Genomic DNA, 17,756 nt, shown 5'->3' with positions numbered 1-17,756 from the left:
GCTTTTAATCAAATTTCCACAACAGGTTTTGCAAGTTAAAATGCACTACGCATCACACGATGATGCTTTAGTATTATGAATAGGTAAAGAGATTGATTCCTTGAATTATCTAGGGTTACCATATCTAACAAATAAAAAAAGAGGACCCTCCACGGGCCCTGGCCCCGCCCATTTCCCCACCCCCTTGCCCCGCCCCAACTCCGCCCCTTCCCCGCCCTAACTCTGCCCCCTCCTCCCTCCCACTCCCAGCCACGCGGAAAGGGCTGCCCGAGCGCTACCGGCTTCACGGTTTGCCGGGCAGCCCCCAGATTCTGCGCCCCCGGCCGGCGCTTCCCCAGCGCAGCTGGAGCCTGGGAGGGGAAGCACCCAGCCTGGGGCGCAGGGTCTGAAGGCTGCCTGGCAAACCGTGAAGCCGGTAGCGCTTCGGGCAGCCCCCTTGCCTCCGGACCCTGCGCCCCCAGATGGGCACTTCCCCTCCTGGGCTCCAGCGGCGCAGGGTCCGGAGGCATGGGGGCTGCCCGAAGCTGGTAGCACTCGGGCAGCCCGGCTCTTAAACAGAGCCGAAGAGTCAGGGGAGGAGCAGAGCCGCCATTTTCCCAGATATGTTCGGCTTTTTGGCAATTCCCCCCCAACGGGGGTTTGAGTGCCGAAAAGCCGGACATGTCTGGGAAAAAGAGGACGTATGGTAACCCTGAATTATCTCTAAGTCAGGGGTGAGGCGCTTCTTAAAAAATCAGTTTTACTGTATTAATCAAGTGCTGATTAGACTGGGTATTACATACAGTGTAGTTACAGCAAAGCCTTTATCACTGAGACCCATCAAACTACCATCCTTTGAGCAGACTTTTGTGAAACAGGAGAATTCAATTCTGAACTGAGCTGTGTTTATTGCAAATAAGGGTTCATGATTTCATGAAGAGATTGTAGAACTGTAGAAAAGACCTTTCCTATCTCCACAGGAAATACATGCATCCTCCCTCTGTGCTGAGAGGGAGGGGCTGGGGTTGGTGCCAGAAGCAACATGAGCACTTGAGTGGCAGCCATTTTACTGCAGCTCAAGCACACTGTCTGGACGCACCGAGGAAGCACAGGGGGCAGCTTCTCAGCACTCGGAGCTGCCAGCTGCACCCTGAGCCCGTTTTGCTTGGCATTTCCCCCATACCAACATATATCCGGAAACATGCCTGCTGAACATGTTAATGGGAATGGTACTGAAGAGCCCATGGATACTTCTGCTACATTTACCCATTCTGAGCATTTCCAGATTTTGCTTGATGCTGGTTTACAACTGCAAGTTGGTGAAAAATTAGATGGGGTTTACCTTGTGGGGCTAGTTGCACATGGTGATCTAGATAAAAGAGCTATTGAAGTTGTAAAGGAATTTAATAAAGAAGGTCTGTTGGCAGCGCTTCAGCACTTTAAAGACCCTAATGTCTCACATGTTCAGAACAATAGTGCTTTTTTTTTTTTTATATTAAGACGACACATGCAGAGATAAAAACAGAGGACCAAGGTGGCAGAGAAGTAAAGAGCAAGATGGAGAAAAAGTTAAGGTACTCTTGAAAGGAACAGGTTACACATTGATGTAACTAATGGTCAGAGGAAGCATGGTCGTCCCTCCTTCAGAACGTGTGTACTCTGGACAATATCCTTTTGTCAGTATAGAGATTTTTGTCCAGCAGTATTCCAAGAGATTTACTTGAGGATGAGCTTGTTCCATATTTGAGAAAGCGGATCCTGTCTGGGATCAGCACTTCATGATGGGTCAGTTAATGGGTCTAAATATAGAATATATTTTTGTCACTATGCGCTAAAGAGGCAGCTCAGGAGGCTGCTAAATCAGACTGAATTTGTAACAGAATCATCAGGTGTGTTTCTGTTGGGGTCCTACAGGAATTGGTTCTTGTCCCCCAGCTATTTAACATTTTTATCAATGAGCTGGAAAAAAAACATAAAATCATCACTGATAAAGGTTGCAGATGACTCAGTTCGGAGTGATTTGTAAATATGAAGAGTACCGGTAACTGATATAAAGCAATCTGGATTGTTTGGCAAGCTGTGTAGAAGCAAACAGTATGCATTTTACAGTGGCCAAATGTAAAGTTATACATCTAGGAAAAAAGAACTTAGGCCATACTTATAGGATAGGGGAGTCTACCTTGGGAAGCAATGACTGTGAAAAAGACTTGGGGGTCCTTGTGGATAATCAGCTGAACATGAGGTCCGAGTGCTATGCTGTGGTCGAAGGGGTTAGTGTGATCCTTGCATGTGTAAACTGGGGAATCCTGAGTAGAAGTAAGGAGGTAATATTACCTGTGTACGTGGCACTGGTGCGACTGCTGCTGGAATACTGTGTTTAGTTCTGGTATGCACAGTTCAAGATGGCTGTTGATAAATGGAGAGAGTTAAGAGAAAAGCCACAAGAATAACTAGCAGATAGGAAAACTTGCCTTATAGTGATAAACTCCAGGAGCTCAATCAGTTTAGTTTAACCAAGAGAAGGATAAGGGGTGATTTGATCAGTCTGTAAGTACCTGCATGGGGAGTAAAACTGATAATGGGTTGTTCAATCATCCAATGGCTGGAAGTTGAAGCTAGACATAGTGACGAGAAATAATAGGGTTACCATACGTCCAGATTTTCCCAGACATGTCTGGCTTTTTTGGTCGTCAAATCCCCGTCCGGGGGGAAATTCCAAAAAGCCGGACATGTCTGGGAAAATAGGGAAGGGTTGTGGGGCTTGGATCCACGCTGGGGCTGGTGCCGGATGCCATTAGAGACTCCTAAATGTCACAGGACTCCTAAGTCATAACCACATAGAAATCAACTTCAGCTAATGTGCTAGAAGTAAGTGAAGTTCCAAACTGAAAGCTTAGCTGTCTAAAAATGGTGTACTAGCTTTCTTTTGGAAGCAACTAGAGATTTGAAAGGTGCTCAGACTTCTCTACAGTTCTTCAGAGGATGCTGTCATGTAAAGACTAAGTTGAAATATACTGCTGCATGCCTTTGAAATTAATCTACCAAAGCACATGTTGCTTTTCGCAGTTATTTAAAGGTCTGTCTATACTGCAGCCAGGAGCAAGCCTCTGAGCCCAGGTAGGCAGATTTGTGCTAGTAGGGCTTGCACTAGCACACTACAAGTAATTGTGTGGACATTGGGACATAGATGGAGGCTCAGGCTAGCCACCCAAGCTCGGACCCACCCTACCCCCTGCAACTAATATCTACCCTGCTATATTTAGCATGTTAGCATGAGTCTGGGCTGGGAATCTTGCTCCCAGCTGCAGTGCAGACATACTTTAAGGACTCAACTTACTAATGGTTTACTGATTGATTTCTAGGTAAAAACTAACCAGTAAAGCATTTCCCTTTGGCATATGACTATAATTTACCAATGCTATGTATGCATGATGTCAGTCATTCTAAAAATAAATAGCAAAAGTTATTCACAATTCTATAATCATTTTCATGAAAAGGATAACAATTATTTGCATTAAACAAACTACAGTTTGGATCAGAATTGTCTGTTTTTTTAACAAATAGTTTGTTCCTTTTCTATCAAATTTATATGTTTGGGTTTTGAAAATAAATTCATATATATGATTAGGGACTTTCATGAATGTTTGTAAACCATTTCAGATGTTTTGTGAAAATTGCAATTTCTTTCATCAATTTCATAAAAACATTTTGTTTCATATGTCTGGTGTAACACACGTTTCAGTCATTATATTTCTAGGGAGTTATTACACACAATCTCCCCAGCGTTTTGTAAGAGGAAATCATAGGAAGGGTTCAGGGTGCAGTAATATCTGAATTACAGTGGTTTGGGGAAGAAATCTATTAAGAAATTAACCTGTTTTATTTCGTTTCCATTTTTAGCACCTGGTCTTACTGCAGTTGTTGGAGGACGTCCAAGAGTGTAAGTTCACTTCTGATCTTCCCTTGTTTTACTGTGTGCATATAGTATCCTTTAAAAAAAAAAAAAAGTCCAGTTGTGTCTTGTGTTATGTCTACTACTGGTCACAAGATAACAGTCATACTGCAAAATTCTTGTTAAATTAGCAGACTTCTCTATTGGTTGTTGGTCACACCATATTTACCTCAGGTGAGACTCTATCTAGGGTCTTAGTGGCAACATTTCTACTAGGTGAGCCATAAGGAAAACTGTGCTAACTTTGTTTCAGCTGGAATTGGCTCTTTATACCAGCTAAGAACTGCTCTTAGATCATTTATGCTTACAAAACGGTCTCCTTTTGCAATCATAGGTTGAAAGCTATGAAGCAGATTAGCTTTAGAGTAATTGTGAGCATCCCTATAAACTGGTTTTGGATCAGTATTTTTTTCATATTTAAAACTCTGTTGATGACTTAAATCTTTGTTTTAAATGTACAAACTCGCACTTCTGCTCTCACTCATAAGAACAGTTACTTCTAACTGTGAACAGTCACAGTAGAAATGCCTCAGGATGGTCAGGGTACTCTGATTGGGTACTATCTTTAACTACCATAAACTCACTCCGAGCATATATTTGTGTCAGTTTTGCCTAACCACCTGCAAAATACAATACCATATTGGACAGATATTCAGAAGGTACATGGATTTTGATTGGTCATCCTCGGTTTTATAAGCATATTAATGATACCATTTAAAGCTGCCTTGCCCCTTTTCCTTCCCTTTTTTTATTTCACTTTCTTAATAAGAAATAAGGCATTTCAGTCATTATATTTCTAGGGAGTTACTACACTTTTCAGATATACCAAAATAGCTCAGAAAAGCATTTCTGATCATGACTTTTAATTCCTATACTGTGGATTTTCAAATGCCAAATGATCTTAAAGATGAATAATCTGACATTTGTATTTGTTTCTATTTATATTCATTATATCTGTTGCTTTGTATGTCCAGGTCTCCAGTTCTGAAACCATTTTTCTTCCTTTATCCCAAAAGAAATGTCAAGGTAAGAGCTACTCCTTAAGGGTGTGATCCTTTTCTTGTTGAAGTTGATGGAAAGATAATATTGATTGCCTGGGAACAGAATCGGGCCTTAAAGCTGCAAAATCTACTAGTGAGTTTTATGAAAAGTATATTTTCCTAGCAGATTGTTGTGCCACAAAAAGTGTTATAGCCATCTATCATAGATTAACTTTAAAATACTTCCTTTCTAGTGATTACTGAAACACTAGATTTCTCCCAATAGGTTTCTAGGACTCCTGTCTTTGCATATACACTTGACTGTAAAGAGAGTTTATGAGAGAGACAATTAAAGATATTACCTCACTCACCTTGTGTGTCTCATATCCTGGGACCAACATGGCTACAACAACACTGCAAACATTATAGTTTATAAATACTACAATATATTAACTTAAATTAGTGGTCTTGTTGTAAAGGCGGTGAACTTGGAATCAGGAGATCTGTATTCTAATCCTCTGTGACCTTGGATAAATCTTTTAATCTCCTTGGGTCTGATTCTACTTTTATTAACACTGGTGCAAGTCAGGAGTGACTGCTGAAATCAATAGAGCTACACTGGTGTAAAACTTGTGTAAGTGAGAGAAGAATCAGGTCCTTTGTGTTTCAGTTCCTCATCTGTAAAAATGGGAATTGTAATTCCCTACCTCATAGGGGCATTGTAAGACTAAAATAATGAATGTGAGAAACTCACTACTGTAATATCTGAGTGGAGGAGTTCCATAGAAATGTCTATGAATAAAAATCAAACTATGTCCTATAGGTCATGTTTAGTTCACAATAAGAGTTTTCTTCAGCCTGTGGAGTTCATGTTCAGGTGACTGACAGCATGATCTGTAGAATTACAGCGGAGATGGGCATGTCTACACTAGAGGTGGAGGTAGACATACTTGCACTAAATTCAGTCAAGCTAGCATATTAAAAGTAGCAGTGTACCCATTGCGGTGCAAGCGGTGGGAGAGGCTAGTTGACCAATTGCATACTTAGGGTTTCAGACAGGATTGTACTTGGGGTGGCTAGTCAATCCCACCTGTAATGTCACCATGGCTATACTTCTGTTTTTAGTGCTCTAACTCAGAGTTAGCACAAGTATGTCTATACAAGCTGGAAATTACCCCTTTAGCTCATATGTTGACATACTTGATGTGATGTAGCCCCACATCTTTTTTGTTATGCTTGCACTTCCATGCAGTAGATTTAGGTCTTTGTGAGAGCAGCTGGAACAGGAGATTATTCTTTTTGTGAATATAGTGTACTTATTCTTCTAAGAAAGTGTGGGTGTCATTGCTCTTCAGATAGGAACTAGCTCCTTTACCCTGTGGAGACTGAAGACCAAACTGCATATACACCCTTCCTCCTCCTGATCATTTATTTGACTTGCTCCTTAAATTTTGGCTATTACTTACATTTCATAATAAGGCATCCTAAGTGAAATTGCAGCTGATACAAAAGCTTCTTGGCCTATCCAATATCGTGAGGTAGACCAACATATATTGACCTTTGGATAGAGTTTAAGCACCACAGTGATGGTCTTCTAAATGGTGTGAAGATGGGAAAGCTAGAGGAGATGGGCAAAGGCAGGAAATGAAAGAAGTAAAAGCAAACTAGAAATTGTGAAAGACATTATACCTTTAGCAGAACAATTGAATGAATATGTTTACAGGATTTGCCATGGTAAAAATATTTTTCTTTAATAGAAGAGAAATGCCTTTTTCTAAATGGTTATAAGGCAAATCTAACACTGCAAAGATGACAACAAAGTGTCAGGTTCGCTGTCCTGATCCAGGTGTAACTGAGGAGACTGTTATGTGCAAATAATCTGAAAGAATGTAAGCAACTTGAGACAAGGACTGCATCTGTGAGTTTATACAGTGCTTTGCACAATAGGGCCCAGATTCTGATTGGGTTTTTTTGGGGGTATTGCGGCAATGTAAAATTAATAGTAATTAAAATACTGTAAGCAATTTTTGAACTGCAGTAGCAGAAAAAGGAGCAGGCTATTTGTCACATTTGTTCACTATATGAATTATGACTTGATCTGATAAACCGTAGTTCAGTAAAATACACGCCTCTACTAGAGATTAAATTTTAAATGACTGTCAATACAGCCTAAGGTATTTTATCAAATATCTTGTTGTTGCCAAATCTGATGTACAATAGACCTTAGCCTATTACTGTTTAAATTGATCAGATTAAACCTAAAATAGTTAATTATTTTCCAGGCTTGGTAAAATGCCTATTGAGATTAAATAGTAACCTAATCTAAGTCTACACATGCCATTTAAAACGGAAAAAGTCCCTTTTTTGCGCAAAAACCATGGGAGCGTTTACACTTGCCAATGACTTTTTGCAGTGAAACTCAGAAGTTTCACTGCAAAAAGAAAACCACCTCCACGAGAGGCGTACAGCTCTTACCAGTGATACTTTTGCGGTGATGTGCAAGCGAAAACACGTTCTTCCTGTTTACAGAGCTTTTGGCCTCCGGAGGATATCCCACAGTGCCTAGGTGACCACTCTAGCCAGCAGCTCTGCTGCTCTGTTTCCAGGTAAAGAGACATCCACCCCTCCCACTGTAAAGCCCCGGGAACTTTGAAACTCCCCTTCCTGTTTTCTTGGCTAGTGCTCACGTATCTGGCCAGGTGACAATGCCTGCTCCAGGGAACAAACAATCCCCTGCTTGGAGCAATGCTGAGCTAGTGGAGCTGATCAGTGTTTGGGGAGAGGAGTCTGTGCAGGGACCCAGGATGCCCCTCGATCATCCCCCGCTTCCCATAAGACCCATCATCAAACTGGAGAGAGCTGCACTGTGGTGGGATAGTTGCCCTAGAGTGCTGCTCTCATCAGTGATGGAAGTGCTGCTAATGTAAACACTCTCTGACACCTGAGGAATTAAGTGAGTACACAAACCAGTGCTTTACTTTCACCGGTTCCCTATCACTGGTGAAACTTACAGTGCAAAAACTCTGCAAGTATAGACATAGCCTAGCAGAGAAGGAAAAGCAACAGCTTTCTACTTCCTCTTCCCTCAAACAGAGCACCTCAAAAACCTTACTCATTCAGCCTCATCTCCTGTAGGTTCTCTATTTGATACATTGATAGGCTTAATCAACAATGAAATTGTATGTGACCTACCATCATTAGAGGGTGTCATTACATAAATACAAGTCTTAGATTAAGAATCTGGAGCCATGCATCAACAGTAATAGTCTACATGTAGACTGTAGCGCAGGTATGGGATGGATTTACTGCTTCTATGATGTAGGAGTTCACTTAGGGAGAGTCTGACTCCCATTGAAATAAACATACTTCAGCATTTGCCCTAAAAACAAAAGTATTACTTAGGAGATTTTTGAATGTTTTAATGTTGCTACAATGAATTCTCTTGCTTTGTGCTCAGTAAATTAGTTTTTGTTTCCTTTTTTGGTGAAAAATGAGGATTGTCTTCTTGTTTATTTCTTTGCTCATATACAATTGTTCCAACTGAGCAGACAGCATTTATGGCTTTACAGCTGAAAAAGTTACTTAACTTTTGTTAGAAGATGGCCTTATTTGAATACATTCATTTAAAAAAACCCTGAAAGCATTTGTCAACCTAACTTTAAAAAGAACTCGCCAAAATCCCAGCAAAAATATCTAAGGCAATAATAGTTTTTTCCAGAATATTTTTTTACTTATGATCTCTTCACGTAAGCTTTAGAGATCTTGTTAAAAGTTCACAAATTGTGTATGCTGCTCCAAACTGACTACTGCTTACCAGGCAATACTCTCATGGTCTTCAGACCAACATTAGGAGTGCTTCTGTGACATATTTCAGCAAGAGAAATGGATAACGTTAACTGGTGTGCCCTAGCAAACTTTTTTCAGTCTGAAGGTGATTGGTCTCCAACTAGACAATGAGTTTTTATGTCACACTTTAAATAGAGCACCAAAACAAGGTTGTCTCGAGTTTCCTGGGAGTTTCCCCTTTTCATGTTCTGTTCATTCAAGGTAAACAACATGAATATTTATTCACTTTTGCTTTCATCTCAACATGAAGAAAATCCATCATCTCTCTCTCAGTGCCAACCTTTCTCCTGACTCTAGTCATACCTGCCTAATGATTCAGGGGAGGAGACTTGTCCCCAGAGAGAAGAAAGAAAAATAGAAGTTACTCTGTCCAAAGGACAAAACAAAATTGTTTTCCAGGAAGAAATTGAATACTGTATTATATTGCAGAATATGGAGGAAGTTCAGTACATGGTGGGTACAGAGCTAAAAAGCATAAAGCTAAGTCACCCAGTATTGCCCAAATAAAATATTTCCCTTAAAATGGACTTTCCCTGGGACTGAAGGTGAACATACTTTGCAACATGCTTCAACTCTTTTCATCATTCTAGGAGTAAACAAGCCAAGGCTCATCCTGTCAAAAGGTTCCTAAGAACTACAATACTTTTTTAACCCACAAGAAAGAGATTGAGTTGCTCCTTGGCGACTGAATTTAGTTCCAGATGCTCTCACCAAAACATCATTTGGATCTCTACATTTAAATTTCTTGTACTCTCTTTCTGTTTAAAGTGGCATTTGTAGTGGCAATCATCTCAGCCTGGTACATTTCCAAACTAAAGAGACTATCTGTGGAACCTCAGTACTTCACTTTTAATGCAAAATAGCGCTTCATCCGGATCAGTCTTCATCCCTAAGATAGACACAATTTCCCATCATGCTTAAGAAGTGTAGTTTATCCTTCCTTTTACCCCAAGATCATTCATCCTAATGAAAAAAAATATAAGCGCTGTCCTAATTTATCTAAAAAGGACTAAAGCCTTCAGAAATTCATTTCCAATTCATCTTCTGTCAGCCTGCAGTTAAAACTTTGAAATCCACAATTAAAACTATACATGTTGAAGCTTACAAAACAACAAATGCACATTAGACCAGAATTGTGTCAATGGGTAGAGAAATCCTTTGTATTTTATGAGATCTGCAAAGATAGGTATTTGATCCTCTGTGCACACCTTTCCTGAACATTAAAATTGGATGCACAGGTGCAGATGCTGCTTTTGGAAGTTTTGAACTGCATGCTAAAAGACCTACTTGCTTCTCACTTATATTTATTAAACTTCTTGTAAGTAGTTTAGGTATTAATTTGGTTTCCACTGATAAACACATACATATATACATACATACATACACAGAGATTTACTGCTGTTATCATAATAGTGAACTTGGCCATGAATGATGAAAGACTTCCAACAGAACTGAAAGGCAACACATTGAAAACTAATAAAAGGCATTTCCTTTTATATCGCACAAAAATTAATCTGTGAAACCGACTGCCATAAAATATCATTGAGTGTTAGAGCTTAAGATTCAAAAAGAGGTTTGTTATAAGAATGGCCCTACTGGGTCAGACCAAAGGTCCATCTAGCCTAGTATACTGTCTTCAGACAGTGGCCAGTGCCAGGTGCCCCACAGGGAATGAAAGAACAGGTAGTCATCAAGTGATCCATCCCCATTCTGCTCATTCCCAGGTTCTGGCAAACAAAGGCTAGGGACACCATTCCTGCCCATCCTGGCTAATCGCCACTGATGGACCTATGCTCCATGAATTTATCTAGTTCTTTTTTGAACCCTGTTATGGTCTTGGCCTTCACAATATCCTCTAGCAAGGAGTTCCATAGGTTGACCGTGTGTTGTGTGAAGAAACGCTTCCTTTTATTTGTTTTAAACCTGCTGCCTATTAATTTCATTTGGTGACTCCTAGTTGTTGTGTTATGAGAAGTAGTAAACAACACTTCCTTATCTGCTGTCTCTACACCAGTCATGATTTTATAGTCCTGAATCATATCTCCCCTTAGCCACCTCTTTTCCAAACTGGAAAGTTCCAGTCTTATTCATTTCTTCTCATGCGGAAGCCGTTCCATATCTCTAATCATTTTTGTTGCCCTTTTCTGAACATTTTCCAATTCCAGTATATCTTTTTTGAGATGGGGCGACCACATCTGCATACAGTATTCAAGATGTGGGCGTACCATGGATTTATATAAAGGCAACATGATATTTTCTATTCTGTTATTTATCCCTTTCTTAATTATTCCCAGCATTCTATTCGCTTTTTGACTGCTGCTGCACATTGAGTGGATATTTTCAGAGAACTATTCACAATGACTCCAAGATCTCTTTTTTGAGTGGTAACAGCTAATTTAGACTGCATCATTTTATATGTATAGTTGGGATTGTGTTTTCCAATGTGCATTACTTTGCTTTTATCAACACTAAATTTCATCTGCCATTTTGTTGCCAAGTCACCCAGTTTTGAGAGATCCTTTTGTAGCTCTTCGCAGTCTGCCTGGGTCTTAACTATCTTTAGTAATTTTGTATCATCTGCAAATTTTGCCACTGTTTACCGCTTTTTCCAGACCATTTATGAATATGTTGAATAGGACTGGTCCCAAAACAGACCCCTGGGGGACACCACTATTTACCTCTCTCCATTCTGAAAACTGACCATTTATTTCTAGCCTTTGTTTCCTATCTTTTAACTAGTTACCAATCCATGAGAGCACCTTCCCTTTTATCCCGTGGCAGCTTACTTTGAGTAAGAGCCTTTGGTGAGGGACTTTGTAAAAGGCTTTCCGAAAATCTAAGTACACTATACCCACTGGATCCCCTTGGTCCGCATGCTTGTTGACCCCCGCAAGGAATTCTAGTAGATTGGTGAGGCATGATTTCCCTTTACTAAAACCATGTTGCCTCTTCCTCAACAAATTATGTTCATCTGTATGTCTGAAAATATTGTTCTTTATTATAGTTTCAACCAGTTTGCCCGGTACTGAAGTCAGGTTTACAGGCCTGTAATTGCCGGGATCACCTCTGGAGCCCTTTTTAAAAATTGGCATCACGATAGCTATCCTCCAGTCATCTGGTACAGAAGCTGATTTAAATGATAGGTTACAGACTACAGTTAGTAGTTGTGCAATTTCACATTTGAGTTCCTTCAGATCTCTTGGGTGAATACCATTTGGTCCTGGTGACTTATTGCTGTTTAATTTATCAATTTGTTCCAAAACCTCCTCGGATGATACCTCAATCTGGGACAGTTCCTCAGATCTGTCACCTAAAAAGAATGTCTCAGGTTTGGGAATCTCCCTCATATCCTCAGCCGTGAAGACTGATGCAAAGAATTCATTTAGTTTCTCCGCAATGGCCTTATTGTCCTTGAGTGCTCCTTTAGCACCTCAATCGTCCAGTGGCCCCACTGGTTGTTTAGCAGGCTTCCTGCTTCTGATGTATTTAAAAACACATTTGCTATTACTTTTTGAGTCTTTGGCTAAGTGTTCCTCAAATTCTTTTTTGGCCTTCCTAATTGTATTTTTACACTTCATTTGCCAGTGTTTATGCTCCTTTCTATTTTCCTCACTAGGATTTAACTTCCACTTTTTAAAAGATGCCTTTTTGTCTCTCACTGCTTCTTTTACTTTGTTGTTTAGTCACAGTGGCTCTTTTTTGGTTCTCTTACTATGTTTTTTTTAATTTGGGGTATACATTTAGGGTTGAGCCTCTAGTAGGGTGTCTTTTAAAAGTTCCCACATAGCTTGCAGAGATTTCACTTTTGGCACTGTACCCTTTAATTTCTATTTAACTAACCTCCTCATTTTTCTGTAGTTCCTATTTCTGAAATTAAATGCTACAGTGTTGGGCCACTGTGGTGTTTTTCCTGCCACAGGGATATTAACTTTAATTATATTATGGCTACTATTACCAAGCGGTCCAGCTATATTCACTTCTTGGACCAGATTCTGTGCTCCACTTAGCACTAAATCAAGAAGTGCCTCTCCTCTAGTGGGTTCCAGGACCAGCTGTTCCAAGAAGCAGTCATTTAAGGTGTCAAGAAACTTTATCTCTGCATCCCGTCCTGAGGTGACATGTACCCAGTCAATATAGGGATAGTTGAAATCCCCCATTATTATTATTGAGTTTTTTATTTTAATACCCTCTCTAATCTCCCTGAGCATTTCACAGTCACTATCACTATCCTGGTCAGGTGCTCGGTAATATATACCTACCGCTATATTCTTATTATTAGAGCATGGAATTTCTATTCAGAAAGATTCTATGGTACAGTATGATCAATTTACGATTTTTACTTCATTTGATTCTATGCTTTCTTTCACATTTAGTGCCACTCTCCCACCAGCATGACCTGTTTTGTCCTTCCGATATATTTGTACCCTGGTATTACTGTATCCCATTGATTACCCTCATTCCACCAAGTTTGTGATGCCTATTATATCACTACCCTCATTTAATACAAGGCACTCTAGTTCACCCATTTTATTATTTAGACTTCTAGCATTGGTATATAAGCACTTTAAAAACTTGTCACTTTTTAGCTGTAATTGAATGAGTCTTTTTTTCATTTGACTGTTTCTGATCAGACCCTGCCTGTATTTTATCATTTTCCATCCTCTCGTCCTCACTAAGACATAGAGATTCTCTATTAATAGATCCTCCCCTAAGGGATGTCTGAACCATGTGCTCCTCCGCACCTGTCGGCTTTCCCCCAGCCCTTAACATTAAAAAGGTCATAGAGCAGTTTTTAAACTAAGTGCCAGCAATCTGGTTCCATTTTGGTTTAGGTGAAGGCCATTCTTCCTGAATAGGCTCCACCTTCCCCAAAAGTTTCCCAGTTCCTAATAAATCTAAACCTCTCCTCCCTACCCCATCGTCTCATCCACACATTGAGACTCTGCAGTTCTGCCTGTCTAACTGGCCCTGCTCGTGGAACTGGGAGCATCTCAGAGAATGCTACCATGGAGGTCCTGAACATCAATCTCATACCTAACAGCCTAAATTTGGCCTCCAGGACCTTTCTCCTATCCTTCCATATGTTATTGGTACCTACATGTATCACGACCACCGGCTCCTCCCTAGCACTACACATAAGTCTATCTAGAAGTCTCGAAGATCCGCAACCTTCGCACCAGGCAGGCAAGTTACCATGCAGTTCTTCCACATATGAATATGGATAATAAGAACATTCACAGTTACAAAACATATCTACAATTTTAAAGGCTATAAACTTTCAGACTTCAAGGCATAAGCCAACCATTAACTTCATGGGGCTAGGAAGAATATGTCCTTTATAGGTATTGTAATTGTCTGTTATGGCATTTCTTTCCTTTGAAGCATATGGTACTAGCCAGTGTCAGAGATAGGACACCCAACTAGATGGAGCTCTTGTTTGACCTGGTAAGGCAACTTCTATGTTCCTATATTAAAATAAGCCATACAGTCCATCACTTTTTCCACCATACTTGAAGATGGGGTTTAGGAATAGAAAATTATAAAGCAGAAAGTTTAATAAAATTCACATGCATTGCACTGCATTTCTTTTTGTGTAATTTAATAGTTTAAAAATGGGTATTTTTTCAGATCAACATCTTTTTGAATGGACAGCATGTTGAAACATTTCAGGAAGATCTTACATTTACGTCAGATGCAGTTGTTTCACTTGATTCACCAAAGACTGATGATGAGTTAAAAGGTATGTTTGTCTTTAATATCACTGACTTTTCTCTCTAGCTATTATTTATACATTTTACTAGGTATTCATCTTTGTCTCTGTGTAAACCTCAATGTCATGAGAAATACTTGCATAAAGTTTTGATTTGTGTGACACATAGCATTGTCCACATGTTAGATGCAGGGACCAGAACAAACTTTTTCCAGTGGCAACAGAGAGTGGAAAGCACTGCACTGGGAGCACCTCCTGCTTGAAACAGGAGTGTGACACCTACATGTAGTGAGAGAAGGGGGGAGATAAAGAGGGGAAATGATGGTGTAGAGCAGGCAAAAAGCCATGTGGCTAACCACTTAGATTGACTCTGTAAGAGTCCCCAGCCTTTGAGTCCCTTTGGGTTTGTCTACACCATAGATGTGTGATTGCAGCATGGATGTACTTAAGCTACCTTTGATCTAGCTGGCTTGAGTAATAATACAGTGTAGTCAGGCAGTACAGACTTCAGCATAGGCTAGCTACTCGAGCATGAGTACACTTGAGGGCCCTGTGCTGCTGCAGCTTCATTGCTGTAATCACTTGAGCTAGCTAGATCAAAGCTAGCTCAGGTCTTCAGCTACCTGGGCTTCAGTCACACCTGTTGATTGCAGTGTAGACATACACTCTGTTATACATCTCTGGTCACAGATTACAGAACAAAATACACTCCTGGTTTATCTACCGAGGTCCTCTGTTTCAAAAAGAAGCCAAACGGGATGGAAAACAAAACAAATGTGTATATATATCATTAATTTTCATTTATAATTTGACCTGAGGATATATATTGGAAAAAGAATCGTTATTTACTTTCCTTTTGTTCTTCCAAACTTCTTGTACTCATAATAATACCTAGCTCTTATATGGCATTTTTCATCTGTAGATCTCAAAGCACTGCTAAGATTACTCTAGTCGGCTTTGTAAATTTAATTACATTTACTAAGTTGAAATATTGTCTACACATAGAAATATTTCCCAGACAATAGTAATTGCAGTAAATCAACAGCATGGTGTTCCCAAGATATCCTATGCTCCTTTTGCTTCACTGCTGAGCAGTGTGCATTCTGGGATTTTTCTGGCTGTGCATTGTGGGATGCATAGCCAAAGCCAGGCTAGTTCCGAATTTTTAAATCTGAGGCACAGCTGATGGAGGGGGGCCTGGCTGGCTTGGTATGCAAATTGAAGGACATATTTACAACTACCGAAATGACTAACTCCTACCAACAACATATCTTTCCCTGTCCAGAAAACTAGGACATTCAATGGCAACAAACTGCTGAAGCAAAACTACCTCTGCGTTGTGATCCATCATGCCCTTGCAGAACACTGAATTGAGCAACTTCTGAAAACCAGGAAATACAGCATTGTTTGCCAATGTAACCGTAACTCTGCCCTCTTTCAACAACCCTGTTAACACTCATACCTTACTCTGCCAGTCCCACAGTTGTTGAAATGTACAAGCTCTTCATCTCCTCTTACAACCCATTCTCTCACCCACAGAATTCCATTTACCACTACGGAAAGATAATAAGGAACAAAAAATGCTCACGCCACCTTTCCTCTGGAAAGAGTAGCGAGAGTTCTCTGGCTGAGCTGTAGAGCCAGATCAGGCTGGTGCAAGCAGAAGGCAGTCAGGGAATCGCCAGCAACCTTCCCCAGGCCACAGGGCCATGAGCAGAAGGGACAGCCAGAGAGGGCTGAAGGTTGGGGAAAGATGGAGAGGTGAACTAGCTGATGTCTCCAGGAGAAAGCTAGAACCAGACCTGAGAATTAAGCAAGGATGAGAAGCACCCCAGCTAGAGAGGCTAGGGTTAGGGATGGTGAGAGATGCCAGAGCCATAGCTGAGAGGCTATGCAGAGTGAGAGATGCTGGAGCTGTACTGGAGAGCTGGAAAGTGATGAGAGACACCAGACACCTACTGGATGTGTCAATGGACTATTGGGACTTGAAAGACTTAATTTACTCTTTGGACTGTGCTAGGGAATTCTGAATTATGGTTGTGGGAATTTTGTAATAAATTACCCCACAGAGCTAGTTATACTCAAAAAGCTTGCGTGGAATTACTGCGGATTCAGGAAGAAAGGAGAAATGGAGGCGGGCTTATCTGTTGTACTGCAGCTTGCCACAGGAAAAATGTGGGCAGGCGATTGGCCCCTGGCAAGAGGGATACTCAGAGTGCCTGGAATTTGGAAAGGGCCACTATGAGGCCACCCCATGTCAGACAAACATGGAGTTCACAGGAAACCAATTCCTATGTTCCTGTCAAACGTAGCTAATCAGATTATTTGAGGGAGTGCCAAAGAAATTCAAGGAGGGCAAAGCAGTGGCTGAGCCTGACCTATCTTTCATCAAGACAAAACTTTCCATAAAAATAAATATATTTAGAGAATTTGAGGTTCAGAGCTAAAACTGATGGGAGCGTATGGTACTGAAAGTCATAGTGATGGGCTGCTAGTTATCCTGAAAGTAGCAATTAGCTGGAAATTGAAGGCTTTTCATACACTATTTATTGACAAAATTGCCCACTGCATTTTAATAACATATAATAGATGTGAATATCCCCTTCAGGTCAGTCCAGGATTGTCATTATTTCAGGTCTGCCCACCAGAGAAATGTGAGATGTTCTGTCAGGCTCTTGCGCTCTATGTTGTCAGATAGTCTCAACCTCTAGATTTCATGTTAGAATTGTTTTTCGTAAGGTATATAATTCTTCGTAACAGTTTAAAAGAAAATACCAAAGTACAGATCTGCCAAGATGTTTGATGTATCTTGGGTACCAGGTCTAAGTCAGCTGATGCAGTATTTTCAAAACTGGCCAACATGTTCTGTGATATTGGAGCAGGTATAGAACGGTTGATTCTGAGGAGCACACCACCGGGGATGACTATGCCTGAATAAAGATGGCAGGATTGAAAATCAGTTGGAGATCAGTGTCTAATTGCCATTTGTGTCTTCAAAAATATCTTCCTCTATTTACAATCTTATCCTTTGAAATAGATGCTTTTTAATATGTGGTTATTTATAACTAACATAGAACCAAATTATACCCTTGGAACACTCATTTAAATCAGGTGCAAATGCTAGTCTGGGGGCAGAATTTAATCTATAGCTGGGGGTTCCAGGGAGAGTTAAATTAAGATTAGGAAATGACAACTTGGTCTAATTAGGAAACAAGAAGCTATTGCCCTGTTTAATAAGTGCTGGCAGTCTATTATGTCCCCAATCTGTCAAGGAAATTGTTAATGCTAA

At 40.4% G+C, this 17,756-nt stretch overlaps 1 protein-coding gene across 1 annotated transcript in view; it reads left to right on the top strand.

The window, feature by feature from the left end:
• Positions 1 to 17,756, top strand: part of LOC128837780 (uncharacterized) — a 97,360-nt gene that overhangs the window by 64,491 nt on the left and 15,113 nt on the right. Inside the window, exons 14-16 of the mRNA XM_054029309.1 lie at positions 3,880 to 3,919; positions 4,906 to 4,957; positions 14,386 to 14,497. Coding sequence (XP_053885284.1) covers positions 3,880 to 3,919; positions 4,906 to 4,957; positions 14,386 to 14,497 — 204 coding nt within the window. The remainder of the gene's footprint in view (positions 1 to 3,879; positions 3,920 to 4,905; positions 4,958 to 14,385; positions 14,498 to 17,756) is intronic.

This window comes from Malaclemys terrapin, chromosome 5, assembly GCF_027887155.1.
Source record: "Malaclemys terrapin pileata isolate rMalTer1 chromosome 5, rMalTer1.hap1, whole genome shotgun sequence".
Taxonomy (NCBI): Eukaryota; Metazoa; Chordata; order Testudines; family Emydidae; genus Malaclemys; species Malaclemys terrapin.
This window is presented reverse-complemented; position numbering and strand designations above follow the sequence as displayed.